This window comes from Monodon monoceros, unplaced genomic scaffold (assembly GCF_005190385.1).
Source record: "Monodon monoceros isolate NGI ecotype Baffin Bay Population unplaced genomic scaffold, NGI_Narwhal_1 Super_Scaffold_8, whole genome shotgun sequence".
In the NCBI taxonomy this organism is placed as follows: Eukaryota; Metazoa; Chordata; class Mammalia; order Artiodactyla; family Monodontidae; genus Monodon; species Monodon monoceros.
This window is the reverse complement of record NW_021703785.1, coordinates 58665889-58681667: the sequence shown is the minus strand read 5'-3', so window position 1 is coordinate 58681667 and position 15779 is coordinate 58665889. Positions and strand designations below refer to the sequence as shown.

Here is a 15779-nt window from a genome sequence, read left to right as displayed (position 1 = left end):
CATTCCACAGGCCTTCAAGCCACTGCATTCTCAGACAGATGCCCAGCTTTTCTGAAATCATAAACCTGATTTCAAAGGCCGTATGCCATACCTTTCTCCTCTGTCACATGTCGAAGTAACTTCTCAAGTTCAGGAAGTTTCAGCAACAAGATGCAATTCGGAAACATGTCATCCATCACAACTTGTTCCAGGGGCTGAAACTTTCCCTGAAAAAAAAAGACTTTAGTCAGTCAGGATGCAAGTACTCCAGTCAACAAACTCATACATTAAAAAAAAGAAACAAAGATATATAACCTCATAGCTGGACCTTTAAACTAAATTCAAAGTCACTTGTTCCACCTAAGGATTCCCTTAACGGGACAGGCTCCAGAACTGACTCTCGGCTCCCTTTAGGAAGCTCTTGAAAGCGCCTGGGTTCCATCAAGTGGCAAGAAATGTTTTAATTTAAATGTTCTCTTTTCCCTTCAGATAGTAAGAATCATTCACAGGTTTCCCAAGTTACTGTCTTTAGATTCCTACCTTAATCTATATTCTTCCATGATCACCCAATGTGTTAAATATTTAACTACTTTAAAACAATATTTTACTAATATGTAATGGACTACCACACAGTCTTGACATCATCATTTCATAATACACTAACGTTTCATTCTTGTTTTCTTTACCATATATACATAAAAAGGTTTTGCAATAAGAAACTTGTTTGGATATAAAGTTAATAACAGTTGGGAGAGCTAGACAGAAGAATTATTTTTACTGACGTTAAAATAAATCATGTTTAACAAAGAATGGGTCAACATTTTGAAAGTACATACTAATATTTTTTTAATTAAATAGGAAAAGATCACATCTAAAATGTAGGGGAGGAAATATCTGAATGCCTCACGGGCTATTTTAAGGGGCACTTTAAGTATTTGAGAAGAGAGAGCAAGATGGTTTACAGTGAAAGCCAACTACCACCATGAGCTTCATTCTGCATCTGCCTCCCTGAACCAGCCACAGCACCCCCAGAGCCTCCCAGAGGGCCAGGGTGAGGATTAATTCACCAGAGTCAGGGTCTTAATGGGAAATGGGCAAACAGTTCCCCCAAATGGGGGGAGGGCCTTTAAAGGTGCATCAACACAGGTATTGATACTAAGGCTGGTTGGTGGCTTCCTCCCGCTAATGTATCCTAGAAACACCAGGAATGGGAGCCACCTGAAGTTTCCATCTTCTTCCCTGAATACTTCTAGGGCCTTCCTGGTAGGGACTAGAACCGTTTCTGCTCCTTAGAGATACACGGCTCACCGGCCTCACTGCTCGCCGTGCCCAAATTATAGCGGCTACCGTAGTAGCTTCCAGGTAAGAGGAAACATGATTAAACTAAGGAATAAAACTTCACTAATCCACAATAAAGAACAAAGAATGTAGGAGAGGAGGAGAATAAGAGACGACAAGGTGCATCAGGAGAAAGCACCACCTAAAGTTTTAAGTCAGTTTTATTACTCTCAGTATTTATCACAAATTAAGTCAATATAAATACAAAACACGAGTTTTGGAGAATGGATCTAAGTACTCAGTGAGAACCCATAAGCACTTAAACTATTTGCAGACATGAGAGTGCAAAAATAAGATTCCTCTAAGTGTTTAAATAACACCCTTCCTTAAAGTTGTCATTTCGAAGGTTTTCAAGCTGTGGTTGGTGGATCCCTGGGAGATACAGTACCCCTGCAGGGGCTCCACAAGCTCCAAACTATTCTCAAGCTAAGGCTACAATGCTATTTGCATTTTCACTGTGTCAACATTTGCACTGATGATTTCAATCCAAAGGTGGGTAAAAGCCCTGGCTCCTCAGCACCAGTCAGGGTGGTGCCAGCAAACCGTCCAGCAGCCACTGCACTCTTCACTGCCATGGACGAGCAGGTAAAAAAATCCCAGCTGCACTTAAGGGTCTCCTTGATCAAACTGCCATGGACGAGCAGGTAAAAAATCCCAGCTGCACTTAAGGGTCTCCTTGATCAAACTGCCATGGACGAGCAGGTAAAAAAATCCCAGCTGCACTTAAGGGTCTCCTTGATCAAACTGCCATGGACGAGCAGGTAAAAAATCCCAGCTGCACTTAAGGGTCTTCTTGATCAAGGAGCGAAAGCAATTTCTTTTATTTAAATCTTGACCTTGGGGTGCAAGTAGGTTAAATGCTCTGTGTGATGAAAGTCAAGTGTGGCTGAAGTACTTCGGCTATCGCCGAGGCTCAGGGATCATCTCAAGGAAAAGCGCTGTGTGACTGTCCGAGTTGCGAGCAGAACTAGCTCCCTTTTTCTCAGTTTTTTACCCAAAAGAGCCACTATGAACTATGGTTATTCAGACTTGAGTACTGACAGAACATAAATGAAGTGAACCTGTCACTTCAAGGGAAAGATTGACAGTGCTTGTAGCCAACGATAAAATTTGAACTTTAAAGCAAAAATTAGAATTGTAGAGAATTTGTCTGCCACTATGACAAGCTTCCCAACACTCAGTTTTCTAAAGAGATCACTGGTAATATTAAATTAACAAAGGTGTGTGCGTGTGCGTGTATGTGTGTGTGTGTGTGTGTGTAATAAGTTGTGTAGACATTTGGAAGACCTGCATAATTCAGTGAGACAATATTTTCCAAATGACCAATGCATGATATTGCAAAGTAATATGCGTGAAAGATCCAATAGATTTTAACGTAAGAGAGTGTTAAAAACCAGACAGCAGGCCCAAAATGGAGTCGTTTGTGCTAAGCCCAAACAGAGACTTAATTTAATTAGTTTCAGCTCACCCAGAAGAGGAATCTTAAACCAGCCAATCAGTAATCTGCTAAGGAGCACTAGCCAGGTCATTTGCCTGATAGACGCCAGGCATGCCCTAAAGAAACGTGACCTTGCCATAACCAATCCCCCTTTAGTCTAGTTGAACTTTCTTGTTCTTATTCCCTTCTGGCTGTAAAAGTTTTTCATTTTGTACAGTTCCTTGGAGCTTCTTTCTGTCTGCTAGAATAGATGCTGCCCAATTCGTGAATCATTCAAGAAAGCCAATAAGATCTTTAAAATTTACTCATTTGAATTTTGTTTTTTAACAAGAACACGGAAAGTTCATTGACAGGGTTTCAGATTCCACATTGCAACTAACTTTTAAGAAACCACTACTTGTTGGTTTTTGGAGTAGTATCAAAGCAGAGTATCCACAACTATCTAAAAGGCTAATATACAATTCCTTCCTTTTCTGACCTCATATGTGAAAGGCTGCATATTCTTTACACACTTCCACTCAAACAGTGTATGGAAACAGACCGAATGCAGAACAAGATGTGAAAATCCAGTTGTCTTCTCTCAAGCCAGACATCAAAGAGATTTGCAAAAATGTAAAACAGTACCATACTCCTCACTGACTTTTACTGTTTGTTTCATTAGAAACATGTCATGTGTTAATATATAATGGGCTTATTATTTTTATTTTAAAAATAAATTAATAAAATTATTTTTAAATTTCTCAGTTTCAATTTCTAATGTAGTCATTATTGATAGATAAAACATACAGGAACAAAAAGTTCTTTGGGATCCTTAATAATTGTCAACTGTAAAGGTATCCTGGGACCTTTGGCTGGAACTATTACTATTAATAAACTCTGTCTTATATCACAAAGGTAAATTTTACTCCATCTGGGATTCCTCAACTACAGCTTCCCCATTAAGGAGCTTTTGCTGGACACACCCCCAGAGTACCTATTTCACAGTGTCTCACACAGAAGAAAATGAAAGACGATAAATCTTCTTTATTCTCTTAAGGCCTGAGGTCTTAACATTTGTACTGTATTTCAAAACTAATGAGTACGTAATGAGAATTTCATTGTTAGACTTTGTCAAACAAGTAAAGCAGATAACACAAAGGGTTAGGCAGTTCTCAGGACTCGTTGGTGAGCTAGTCCAAGATCATGATGCTGGATCTCAGGTCTGCCGATCAGTGCTCTGATCTGTACCAGCACACATGATATAGGTGTTGTATACCAACCAAGTTAAATCTGAACTGTGGGGAGTCTACATTTGGACCATTATAAGGAGAGAGAGGAGATCATGTTAAAAAAAACAATCTATTCTGTTTCCCCACTGTTAATATCCCAAACTGGGAAACTCACCTCTCTATCAGCCTTTATAAGGTAGTGGAGAAGCAGAAACAGAGGGTCCATGGGTGTGGCAAAGTGAAGAAGACCTCCTACAGATTAAAAAGAGAATTCAACAACATGGAAAGACAACTTAGTTATTTCACCTTAATCCCAATGTGGGAACCATTCATTGAAAAATATATGTGAAATTCCAAATTCAGAAGCTCCTCCTACACAGGCCCAAGATTATGTGATTCTCTCAAAAGGCAGAACATGGTCCACGAGATTTCACTCCAAACAGCTTCAAATCCCTGGTGTGGAGAGGACAGCCAAGACACTGAACTTGATCTTTAACTTTCCATTTCTTTTTTAGAAATCATTTTTAATAGAGGCCCTCCTCTCCCCACCTCCCACCCCCTGCCAAAAAAAAATAGCAGGGTTCGGGGGAATACAGACAGAATGTGAATCAGGCAAACATTAGGAAACCTGTATAAGTCTATCTACAAAGCTGCAGTAAAATGTAATTTCCTGTGCTTTTGAGGAGGAAGCCATGGGAAAGCAATATTATTTCCTCTGTACGTGGCTTCTCCTATGGGCTCTGGGCTCACAGCTCTGAACTGTCAATGACTCAAAGCTCAGAGGTCGCCAGAAACTACCCCATCCCTCCTCCCAAAGAAAAATGCAAGAGGGCAGGAGTCTAACAAGACTGAGCATAAGAAACTGGAATCTCTGCAGTAAGATGAGTGGTGCTCTCCACGCTGAAAGGAAAAAAGGCAAATCAACTAGGCTGCCTGCGCCCCACTTTTCTCTACCGCACTCCCCTCCAAGCATCCCAGAGTCCTTCTTCCATGGAAGTGAACCAGAAGAGGTATTTCATCAAAAAGAACAATAAACAATTCATCTCCATGCTTATTAATTTGGTTTCAGGAAACATGTACTGACTTTTATTCTCTAACAGAGCAACCTACCTATACAGCCAAGAAATTCTAACTGTAAATTATATACATGAATCCATTTCACAGTATGTTGAAAAAAAATTAAGGACGTAATTTTACATGATGACATTAGTTAATTATTTTTTTTTTAAGTAGAAGAGAAGTTTATGAAACAACCTATCAGAAGCTCTAAGCTCAGTTTATATGAGGCATCCATTATATTCAGAAATTAGAAACAGGTTTCTTGTTCTGAAAACAATATCCTGGTAGCCATTCTTAAAAACAGCTCTTTCTGGGCTTCCCTGGTGGTGCAGTGGTTGAAAGTCCACCTGCCGATGTGGGGGACGTGGGTTCGTGCCCCGGTCTGGGAAGATCCCACATGCTGCGGGGCGGCTGGGCCCGTGAGCCATGGCCGCTGAGCCTGCGCGTCCGGAGCCTGTGCTCCGCAACGGGAGAGACCCGCGTACCGCAAAACAAAACAAAAACAAAAACAGCTCTTTCTTTAAGGTTACGTTTAAAAAGAAGACAATGATGAAAAAAGCAGGTACCTTTGCTGTGAACCAAAAACTATAAAAAAAAAAAAAGGTCTATTAAAAAAAAAAAAAAAAAGAGCAGGTACCAAGTCAGACAGTCCAGGAGAGCTAATCAATCACTGCTTCTGAATATTTTCCAGTTTCATCTGGATATTACTGTGTCTATCCAGCCAAACTCAAAGGCAAGTATACTACATTAGAAGTGGGAACTCTCATATATTGCCAAATGAAAAATAAGAAAAGAGAACAATAAAAAGGAATGTATACTTGGCACCTACCAGGCTAAATACACAGTCTACCACTGCATTTCGGCAACTGAAAACCACTTCAAATCTTCTCATGCACACAGGTATATGAAATTCAACACCAGCAATAAACTCTTCTTCTGTATGCCTTACAAGAAAGGCAAAGTGGCCTTCCTACCTTAGCACTAAGTGGTGACTTAGACGGTCAACAGAAAGCAGAGGGCTTAGAAAGCAATGGAAAGCACTCTCTGCAAACAACGAGAGACAGAGGGACAGAGGGAACTGAGATACCCCATGACGCACCCTCCCACTCTCACCCAGAACTGTCAGGACTACGTGTGGTACCCTTTTTTCTTCCGAGTCAACGCTGAGCCCCAAATCAAAGGAACGCTCTTAAAAGAAATAGAAATTGGGTGTTGGGTGTGTGTGTTGGGGGCAGGTGGGGTGGCCATAGTAATTTATATGAGAAAGCATTCTCTTCTCTTCTATTTTATTCTAGAAGCTATATCAACATCCATTTGCAAGGAAATAAGATGTTAAAAACTTGAAGATCCTCAAAAATGGATAAGAGCAAAGAGTTTCCAGTGAACACAATGTGCACTCCGTAGTACAAAAGTCATCTGACTCGGGGTGTGTCAGTGTTTTAGGAGAAAAATCAGAATTGTTAGTTAAAAATTTCCTACCATCTAAGACACACAGTTATTGATCTAAACTTGTTTAAATCTTTCCTTTCTCCTTGATTAAACCCTGCTCTGACGCCAACAAAGAAAAAGCCATGGACCAGACTCCAAACTGGGCAGATAGATGTAAAGGACGGCAAAGTCAGGGTATGTGTTAATGTAAATATATACACTAGTCACTTACCTGATTGAACCGATTCATTTATAAACCAAGAATGGTTTTTTTCCTTGAAAACTTTTATTTCAAACAGCTGTGGTAGACACACATTGAACAAGTAAATGGCTCCTTCCCCTGTTAAAACAAATCTGTTTTTTATTTGTAAGTTTTCACACACACACACACAAATATCAAAAGACTATCTAATAGTTCTGAGGAATGCTCCTAATATGAACATAAACATACATAGATATAGTCTATACAAAGTGACTCCAAGGAAAGCTTGTAGCTATTACATACAGATGCTTGTTTTCCAACTGTATAATCCTCACTGAACTTAGACCAATAAACACAAAAGTACAAATCATTTATCTTAACTGCTACAGAGCCTCTCATTGAGTCCTCTATCAGATCAGGAAGAAAAACCCATTCTTAAACTACCCAAACCTAATGGCTCAGCCAGATGAACTGAGTTGGCCTGTGGGCCCTGTCTCCAGGGCGGTGTACAGCCTCCCATACAGAGGGCGGGAGACAGGGCCTGCACACCTGAGGCGAGCTCCACAGGAGAAAGGCCAGGGCCCTACAACAGCAACGTGCTTTACGCCATGAGGAGTGAGGAAAGCCACACCCAATTGGATGAAAATTTCCCTTTCTTAAAACACCAAAAAAAAAGGAAGTTAGAAGGGGGCAGGGACTGGGCACATCTGCATGAATCTCAATGAATCCCTCCAATGCACGAATTTTTTTTCTAAGCATAGCAAAATCCAGGGCCCTGAGTTTGAGTCTATCTCAACTACATGCTGGGCGTGAGCCCTTGGGGAAGCTATATAATCCTTTCTGTACTTCTCTTTCCATATCTGTAAATTGCGAGCAATACTGAACCTACCTCAGTATTTTTTTTTATAAGGATTGAAAAGATAGAATACGTACACGTAAAGCTCCTAGCACAGCACGTTAGTAAGTGCTCAGCAAAAGTTAGCCTTTATTTCTCCATAGTCAGTATAGCAAAATGTTGTCCACGGACATTTAGATGAAATGAATTTTACAAGAAGCCTGACCTTTTTTGTACCTTCCTTTTGTTAAATGCTTTACTGATAACTAAAACTTTTCTTGAAAAAACATTTCTCACCTCATCTTAGTCTTACATATACCTAGGAGTTCCACATAATATAACTGACCAATTACATTCAATTTCATTTTGAGATGAAAACTGGAGGAAGCCGGAATTTTTGCCTCTCTTGTTGTTTCTATTTATGTGTCTTTGCAACAACGATAACAACACGGCACTGCTCACTGGATTTCTCTTGCTTTCACTATTCAGTACGACAGTCACCAAGAGGATGCTCTAATTTGCTAAATATCAGGTATCTACTCAAAGCCTTATAAAATTAATAATAACCTGGTAAATCTTATAAAATAAACTAATGGAGAAAAATTTCACACAGAGATAAATAGTATCACCAATATTACTATATACTTATATTTTAATATTTTTGCCTAAAAATTATAAGACAAAGCAAAATACACTGAGTATAAAGGTAAAATTGTTCCTGATAAAACATGTATCTCCTCAAAATACAATGCTTTTAATGCAAAAAAATCACCCCTTGACAGGAAAAAATATATATACTACTTTTCGGTCTGAACAAAATAAGGAAAGTACAGCTAAAAATGAAACTATTCAAAATCTTGGCATGTCCAGTAAAAGCCTTCCTTTTTTTTTTTTTAAACTCTGGTTATTTATTTTACTTTATAACATAAAATGAGTATAAATGGAGGCTAATATTGGATAACTACTTTAGGAAAAGTTGGCTTAAAAAGGCCAAGGAAAATTCATCTGTTTTCAGAGAGAAATCAAACACGCTACATTTTTTTGTTTTGTTTTGCCATCATTTCTGATGAATACAGCTCTATGGATTAAAATTAAGAAGAAATAAAAAAACGTTTAAGTCAAGTGAATTATCTTAGAAGACTGGTTATGTCATTAGCTTGCTTTTGTCACCATGTAATGCTATCCTACCTTTAAAAGCTATTCAGGAAGAACAAACATACAAAGACAAATAAATATACACACTTTTCAGCTACAACGTTTTAAAAATGTTCAAGTTACCATTACCGGGGGGGGGGGGGGCAAGAGCGCTTACCTGAACACGGGTTAACCAGTTTTACAAACATAAGCCCACTTTTCATCTTCTTTGAAGCGTCTTTTAAATACTCTGAAAAGAAATGGTGAGTTTGTAAAATTAAAAGACATCTGTTTTGTTACTCACTTTACTTACTTTACTCTTTTTCTTTCTTCTGTTTTTATGATTTTTCTTCCTAAAAAATTTAGCTCTCTTCTGTTGCTTATAAATTGTGTGATCTTATGCAAATTATCAACTTCTCTGTGAAGTGCAGTGGAATTTAAGGTAGTTTTAATTTACTTCTTTGAGAAGTGCTGAGGAGCAGGGCTCAGAAGGGTTAAACCTTGGCTCAAGCACCCGACAGCTCTGTCACCTCAGGCAAGGGTCCTCATGTCCCGTCTCAGCCGTCACATGTATAAAATGATGATGATAATATGTACACTTGCCTTTCAAAGGATTAAACTAGCTAATTTGTTTAAAGTTCTTATATTCAGACAAACAGAAATAATAAATAATAAGTAATAGCTCTTATTATTATTTTTTTATTGTTACTATTATTATTAAATAGAACATTTAAAAAATCAATATGTACTGGACATTCATGTTTTTTGCCCCTAATTATGATTATCTACTCATGTCCTCTGCCCATTTTTCTAGTAGGGCATTCATCTTTTTTTTTTACTACTGTATTAGGAGTCTACACAGTAAGGATATCAAATCTGCTTTTAATGATATTATTTGGGGGGGTGGGGGCGACGGGGCGCACCATGTGGCTTGTGGGATCTCAGTTCCCAGACCAGGGATTGAACCCAGGCCATGGCAGTGAAAGCCCTGAATCCTAACCACTAGGCTATCAGGGAACTCCCTGTTTTTAATGATTATTTCACCACTTAGGAGATATAAAATCTTTGTGTAATCTCATCAATAACTTCCTTCATGGTTGTATCTTTTGTGTCATACTTAGAAAGGCCTTCTCTCCCTCAAGATAATGTGAATTGCCCATATTTTCTTCTAGTACTTTTAGATTATAGTTAACCTATTTGGAATACATCTCTGTATAAGATATGGGGAGGAGATATCCAACTTTAAGTTTTTGCAATGAGTTGTCCAGTTGTCTCCATGCCATCTAACTGAATAACCTATGCTAAGTGTTTCAAACACATTTATGAGTCTGTTTATGGACACTGTATTTTGACCCATGAATCTGTGGCTATATTAGCATTAGTACTTCAATATTTTAATTATTGTAGCTTTAAAATACATTTTAATATCTGGTGAGTTAAGTCCTCTCATTATGTTTCCTCCATGATATTTTAATGTCAAAGTTTAAATCATACAGATTAAAACATAAAGACCATGACAATTTTATTTATAACATCCTCATTTTGAGTGGCATATTTAAACCCATTTAAAGAATCTCTCTCCAAAAGGAACCAAGGGGCTCTGATTAATAAGGGAGCAGAGCAACAATCTACCAAACAGTAAATCAGAAAGCTCTGAGGAAGGAAGGGAACTTAGTCACCTTTATTTTCTACAGCCCCACTCCCTTTATCCCACTTCAGATCTTCATAAACTTAAATATAGCAAGCATGTTTAGAAACTGGCTTACTGATAAATGGTGTAGGTACAACTTTTTTCTCAATAGTGACATTAAATATATAAAGAAAAAAACCCCTAATTTTGAGATTTTCACTTGCAACCAAATGGAATAACAGAAACCCAATTTAACAGCCAAAAAACAAAAATAAAAAGGACAAAATATGCAAAACAACTATTTTCAATACACTGAGGTTGAGCCATGCAGGACAGTTATCTGAGAGATGGGAAACAAATGAGGTGAGCCCTGTGATCGCCCCAGCTTACTGCCTTGAGACAGTTTCCAGGCCACGGTGCAGAATGGGAGAACCCAGGTGAAGCCTGGCTGACTCCCTGAGTTGTAGAGATGGAGCGGAGAGTTCTCAAGACACCATGGCTAGAGTTCACAGGTCAGCATGCAGGAACTGAGCAACAAAGAGAGAAAACCCCAGAGATCAGCAAAGAGTACTGCTTGAGTAGAGTATTCAACAGAGTACTGATCAGTGCATGCACGTGATGAAACTACCTAAGGGTAGGAGAAAAACCAGCTGAACAGATTAGAGGAAACAGTACCCCACATGCACTCGGGGCCCTGCACTGGGCCTATTCCCAGGCAGACTGGAAAACCTCATAATTCAGAGGACACTGGGTACAGTACTCCAAAGGGTCTTGCCTCAGTGGTAGGGGACAGACTAGACTAAATGTTGCTCCAGTCCCACCGAACTAATTTTAAAAGCAAGACCTAAAAGAATCAAACTGTTTCCAAGTACCTCCACTGTGTCCCAGAGTGAAGCTCAAGATTATTTATAGGAATACAAAAATATTCATCTGCCAAAAAGGTAAAATTCACAACGTCTAATCAAATATTACTAGGCATTCAAAGAAGCAAAAAAATATGACCCATAATGAGAAAAATAAAGAAATCAGTTGTTGAGAGGGGGTACTGATGTTAGACACAGATGTTAGAATGAAGAGACAAAAGGATTAAACACAGTATTCCTCATGTACAAAAAGTTAAGTAGAGACACAGAAGATTTTCTAAAAAGACCCAAGTTGAGATTAAAAAATACACCAGATGCGATTAACGGTGGAAGAAAAGATTAATGAACTTGAAGACATAGCAATAGAAACTATCTAAAATGATAACACAGAGAAAGAAGAATTAAAAATAAAGTATCAGCAAACTGTGGGACAACTTCAAGCATCCTAATAATTTATGTGTGAATTGGAGCTCCTGAAAGAGAACAGGGGGGAAACAGAAGAAGTATTTGAAGTATGGCAGGACAGTTTTGAATTTGATGAAAACTATAAAACCACACATCCAAGAAGTTCAATAAACCCAAAGCACAAAGAAACAGGAATAAAATTATGCATCAGAATCAACAGTTCGAAACCAGTAATAAAGAAAACGTCTTAAAAGCAGAGAGGAAAAATATGACATCATGTACTGAAGCACAAAGCTAAAAATGATAGCAAATTTCTTATTAGAAACAATGCAAGCCAGAAGACAATGGGGAAACATCTTTAAAATACTAAAAGAACACATGATGAACCCAGAGAAAATACCCTTGAAAAGTGAAGGTGGTCAATAGATTCTTTCAGAAATACAAGGGCTGAAAGAAACAATCACCAATGGACCCACATGACAAGGAATGCTAAGGGAAGTTCTTCTGCTAGAAGGAATATGAAACCCCATGAAAGTATGAATCTACACAAAGGAATGAGGAACACTGGTAATGGTGACTGCAGGGGTAAAGAATTTTTCTTACTATTTAAATATCTTTAAAGATCACTGGCTAAACAAAAATAACAATTTAGTGCAGGGTTTATAACATATGCATAAATAAAATATATGACAATAATAGCATAAAGGCCAGGAAGGGAGAAATGAAAATATACCATTGAGAGTTTCCTATACTATATGTGGAGTGGTGTTATATCACTTGAAGGTAGACGTAATCATTTAAATATGTGTACAGTAAACCCTAAAGCAGCCAGTTAAATTACAAAACAAAACAAAATGCTGTTACTAATACGACAACAAAGGAGATGAAATAGAATCATAAAAAGCACTCAATTCAAAAGAAGGCAGAAAGGGAGTAAAAGAAGTACAAAGGGGCTTCCCTGGTGGCGCAGTGGTTGAGAGTCCGCCTGCCGATGCAGGGGACACGGGTTTGTGCCCCGGTCTGGGAAGATCCGACATGCCGCGGAGCGGCTGGGCCTGTGAGCCATGGCCGCCGAGCCTGCACGTCCGGAGCCTGTGCTCCGCAACAGGAAAGGCCACAACAGTGAGAGGCCCGCGTACCACAAAAAAAAAAAAAAAAAAAGTACAAAGAACAGATGAGATAATTGAAAACAAATAGCAGAATGACAGACTCAAATCTAACCATATCAATAATCACATTCAATGTAAATGGACTGAACATCCCAATTAAAAGAAATTGTTAGACTAGATAAACAAGTAAGATAAAATTATATGCTTCCTATAAGAAACACCATTTATATATAAAGATACAAGTAGATTAAAAGTAAAAGGAAGAAGATAGAGTGTGCTTATCATGCTAACACTAAAGGAAAGATGCAATGGCTCTGTTAATAACAGACAAAGGATATTGCCAGGGATGAAGAAGGTCATTTCATTATGATAGAAGGGTCAGGAGGAAATAATCCTCACTGTTTACAATCACACACACTGAGCTTCAAGATACACAAAGCAAAAACTGATAGACACTTCTGCCCCATCTCTAACCCCTGGCAACCATTAATCTGTTCTCCATCTCTAAAATGCTGTCATTTTGAAAATGTTATATAAATGGAACCATACAGATTCAATTTTAAGAAATCTTTTAAGACTTTCCTTTCTGCAACTTATAAAAATGTAAAGGATAAAGTTTAGCACTGTTCAAAACTTGTCCACAAACTGAAACAGGTTGTGGTCTTCTCTCCTTTCCCTGCCTGCTGTTTCTCACTTCCCAGCATCATATTTCTTCATTACGTCTCAAGGCATAGAAAAGGTGACCACTCTTTTTTCAGCAATACAGCCTTTATTTTATTTCAGTATGACAGTAAATCTTTCAACTGTAACTTGGCAAATTATTATTGATTTCTGTTTTTCTTTTTTTAATAGAAAACTTTGGTTCTAGTGATCCTTGCCAGCTCTTCCTCCAGCTTTCCCATTCCTCCAGAGCTTAAAATAATCAAACTTTACAAATATCCAAAATCTTAAAAAGATATTTTTAATAACTATTCAAGGGAAGCAGTGTTTCCATTTTTCCCAGGAAGAGCAGTAAGTCCAGAGGATTAGCTACAGCCTAAAATGTCAAACTATGAGAACTTTGGAATTACTAAGTACAAATAAATGCTGACATTAATGTGTTCTGCTGCAAATGCCAGTGTTCTCTGAAATGGGCTTTAAGATATATTAGTGTAGATAACACTGAAATGTCTATGTAACAGGGGAAAAAAGTCATCTTTTCTCATATAGAGCCTACAAAACAACTAGCTGTTGGACTCAACCTTTCAACACAGAATTCCAAGTGAGACGCTATACTCTTTAACACAGCATGCATTTCAAAATTCATCTCTCCTGCCCAATTCATTCATTCATTTGTTAATTATTGATTAGTAAAAACTGACCCAGCCTCTACCCATGGGGAGCTTTCAGATGTCCCCTGGAAGAGACATATCTTGAATCAAATAATCACACAAATGTAGACTGCAAATGTAACAACTGCTGAGAAGAAATACATGGACTATTAGACCTTATGAAAGAGGATGTAACACAGATAAGGAGGTCTGGGAAGGCTTCCTGTGTGTAGCACTGGTTGAGTTCTTTGCTTTGATGCCTAAGGAGTCAAAGGAAGCACGCATTCACTTTACCAGCTAAATATTCAGTTGGCTTCTGGGCCAAATCCAGTGCACAGGAGGGTTTTGTTTGCTATGCACATTTTTAAAAATTTGAATTAGGTGCCAATATTTGGAAATCAGGTAATTTTACATGAGATATATTTTCCCTAAATATGAAAAAAAAAATCGTTGGGCAAAGATTTGCCTTGCACTATCAAAACACCTGGCAACAACGAACATTTTGTTAAATGGCAGCTACCACTGTCTAGTTCCCCTTAGTCTTCCAAGGCATCTGTACACTCACCTCATGGTTGGATGATTATCAAATGTCACGTCTGTGCTCACTAAACTGCATTCTCATTTTCTAGATTCTAGGTACCTACAGCAAATATCAGATGTGAATAAGTAACCATTTAGTAATAAACCCTATCCTCTTACTGAAACTGATTCTATTACCAATTTTACTATTCTAGGCAGTGAGGATATAGCTGTGAATAAAACAAAGCCCCTATGCTCACAGAAAGACTGCATTTAATACACCCCTTCATCTTCCCGTCTGCTTCTTCTCCACCCCAGTCCCTCAATCCTCTGCCCTCGCGCCTCGACTATCCAGTGCTACAGGGCAGGAAGTAAGACCCAGATCTGCCAGAACCTAGAGCCCCCGTGTCCAGAACTGCATTGTCAAACAGAAATAAAATGCATCCCATAAATATGAGCCACATTTGTAATTAAAACTTTTCTAGAAGCCATATTAAAAATACATAAAATAAAATTTCAATGATATATTTTATTTAACCCAATGTATATATCTAAAATATTTTTATTTCAAACCATTAAAAAATATGAAATACGTTAGCATGATGTTAGCTGTGGGTTTTTTATAGACGCCCTTTAACAGGCTGAGAAAGTTTCCTACTCCTAATTTTTTGAGTGTTGTTATCACGAAAGAGTATTTTCTCAAATGCTTTTTCTGTGGCTGTTGAGATGATTATGTGGTTTGGGGCCTTTATTTTATTGAAATAGTACAATATATTACATTGATAGATTTTGGTATGTTGAACCAACTTTGTATTCCTAGGACAAATCCCACTTGGTCATGGTGTATAATCCTTTTTACACACTCCTGGATTTGGTTTGTTACTTTTTGAGGATTTTTGCATCTATGTTCATAAGGGATATATTCTGTAGTTTTCTTTTCTTATGACATCTTTGTCTGGTTTTGGTATGAGGGTAATACTGGCCTCACAGAATGAGTTGGGAGGTAGTCTCTCTTCTTCCATTTCTGGGGAGAAACTTGTAAAGAACTGGTATTAATTTGTTCATTATTTAGAAGATTTTGCCAGTGAAGCTATCTGGGACTGGGCTTTTTTCTATGGAATGGCTTTAATTTACTAATCTAATCTCTCTACCTGCTATAGGTCGGTTCAGATTGTCTACTTCTTCTTGAGTCCGTCTTTGTAGTTCATGCCTTTCTAGGGATTTGTCCGTTTCATCTAAACCATCTACTTTGTTGGCATACAGTTGTTCATAGTATTCCCTTATGTTCCTTTTTTATTGAATATTTCTATAAGATCGGCAAT

The 15779-nt window shown here is 38.1% G+C and overlaps 1 protein-coding gene across 9 annotated transcripts in view; it reads right to left on the bottom strand.

Moving 5' to 3' along the window:
* Window positions 1-15779, bottom strand: part of RNASEH2B (ribonuclease H2 subunit B) — a 95963-nt gene that overhangs the window by 61074 nt on the left and 19110 nt on the right. For 8 of the 9 annotated variants that reach the window (XR_003791765.1, XM_029210452.1, XM_029210453.1 and 5 more), the window contains 4 exons: window positions 8800-8871; window positions 6683-6790; window positions 4139-4215; window positions 92-206 (listed from right to left, as the gene is read on the bottom strand). Coding sequence is in view for 8 of the 9 variants with exons in the window: in XM_029210452.1 (XP_029066285.1) it covers window positions 92-206; window positions 4139-4215; window positions 6683-6790; window positions 8800-8871 (372 nt within the window). In the remaining variant the exon portion in view is untranslated. Of the gene's footprint in view, window positions 1-91; window positions 207-4138; window positions 4216-6682; window positions 6791-8799; window positions 8872-14503; window positions 14602-15779 lie in introns of those variants that run through there. The other variant, XM_029210456.1, reaches the window with a different exon arrangement.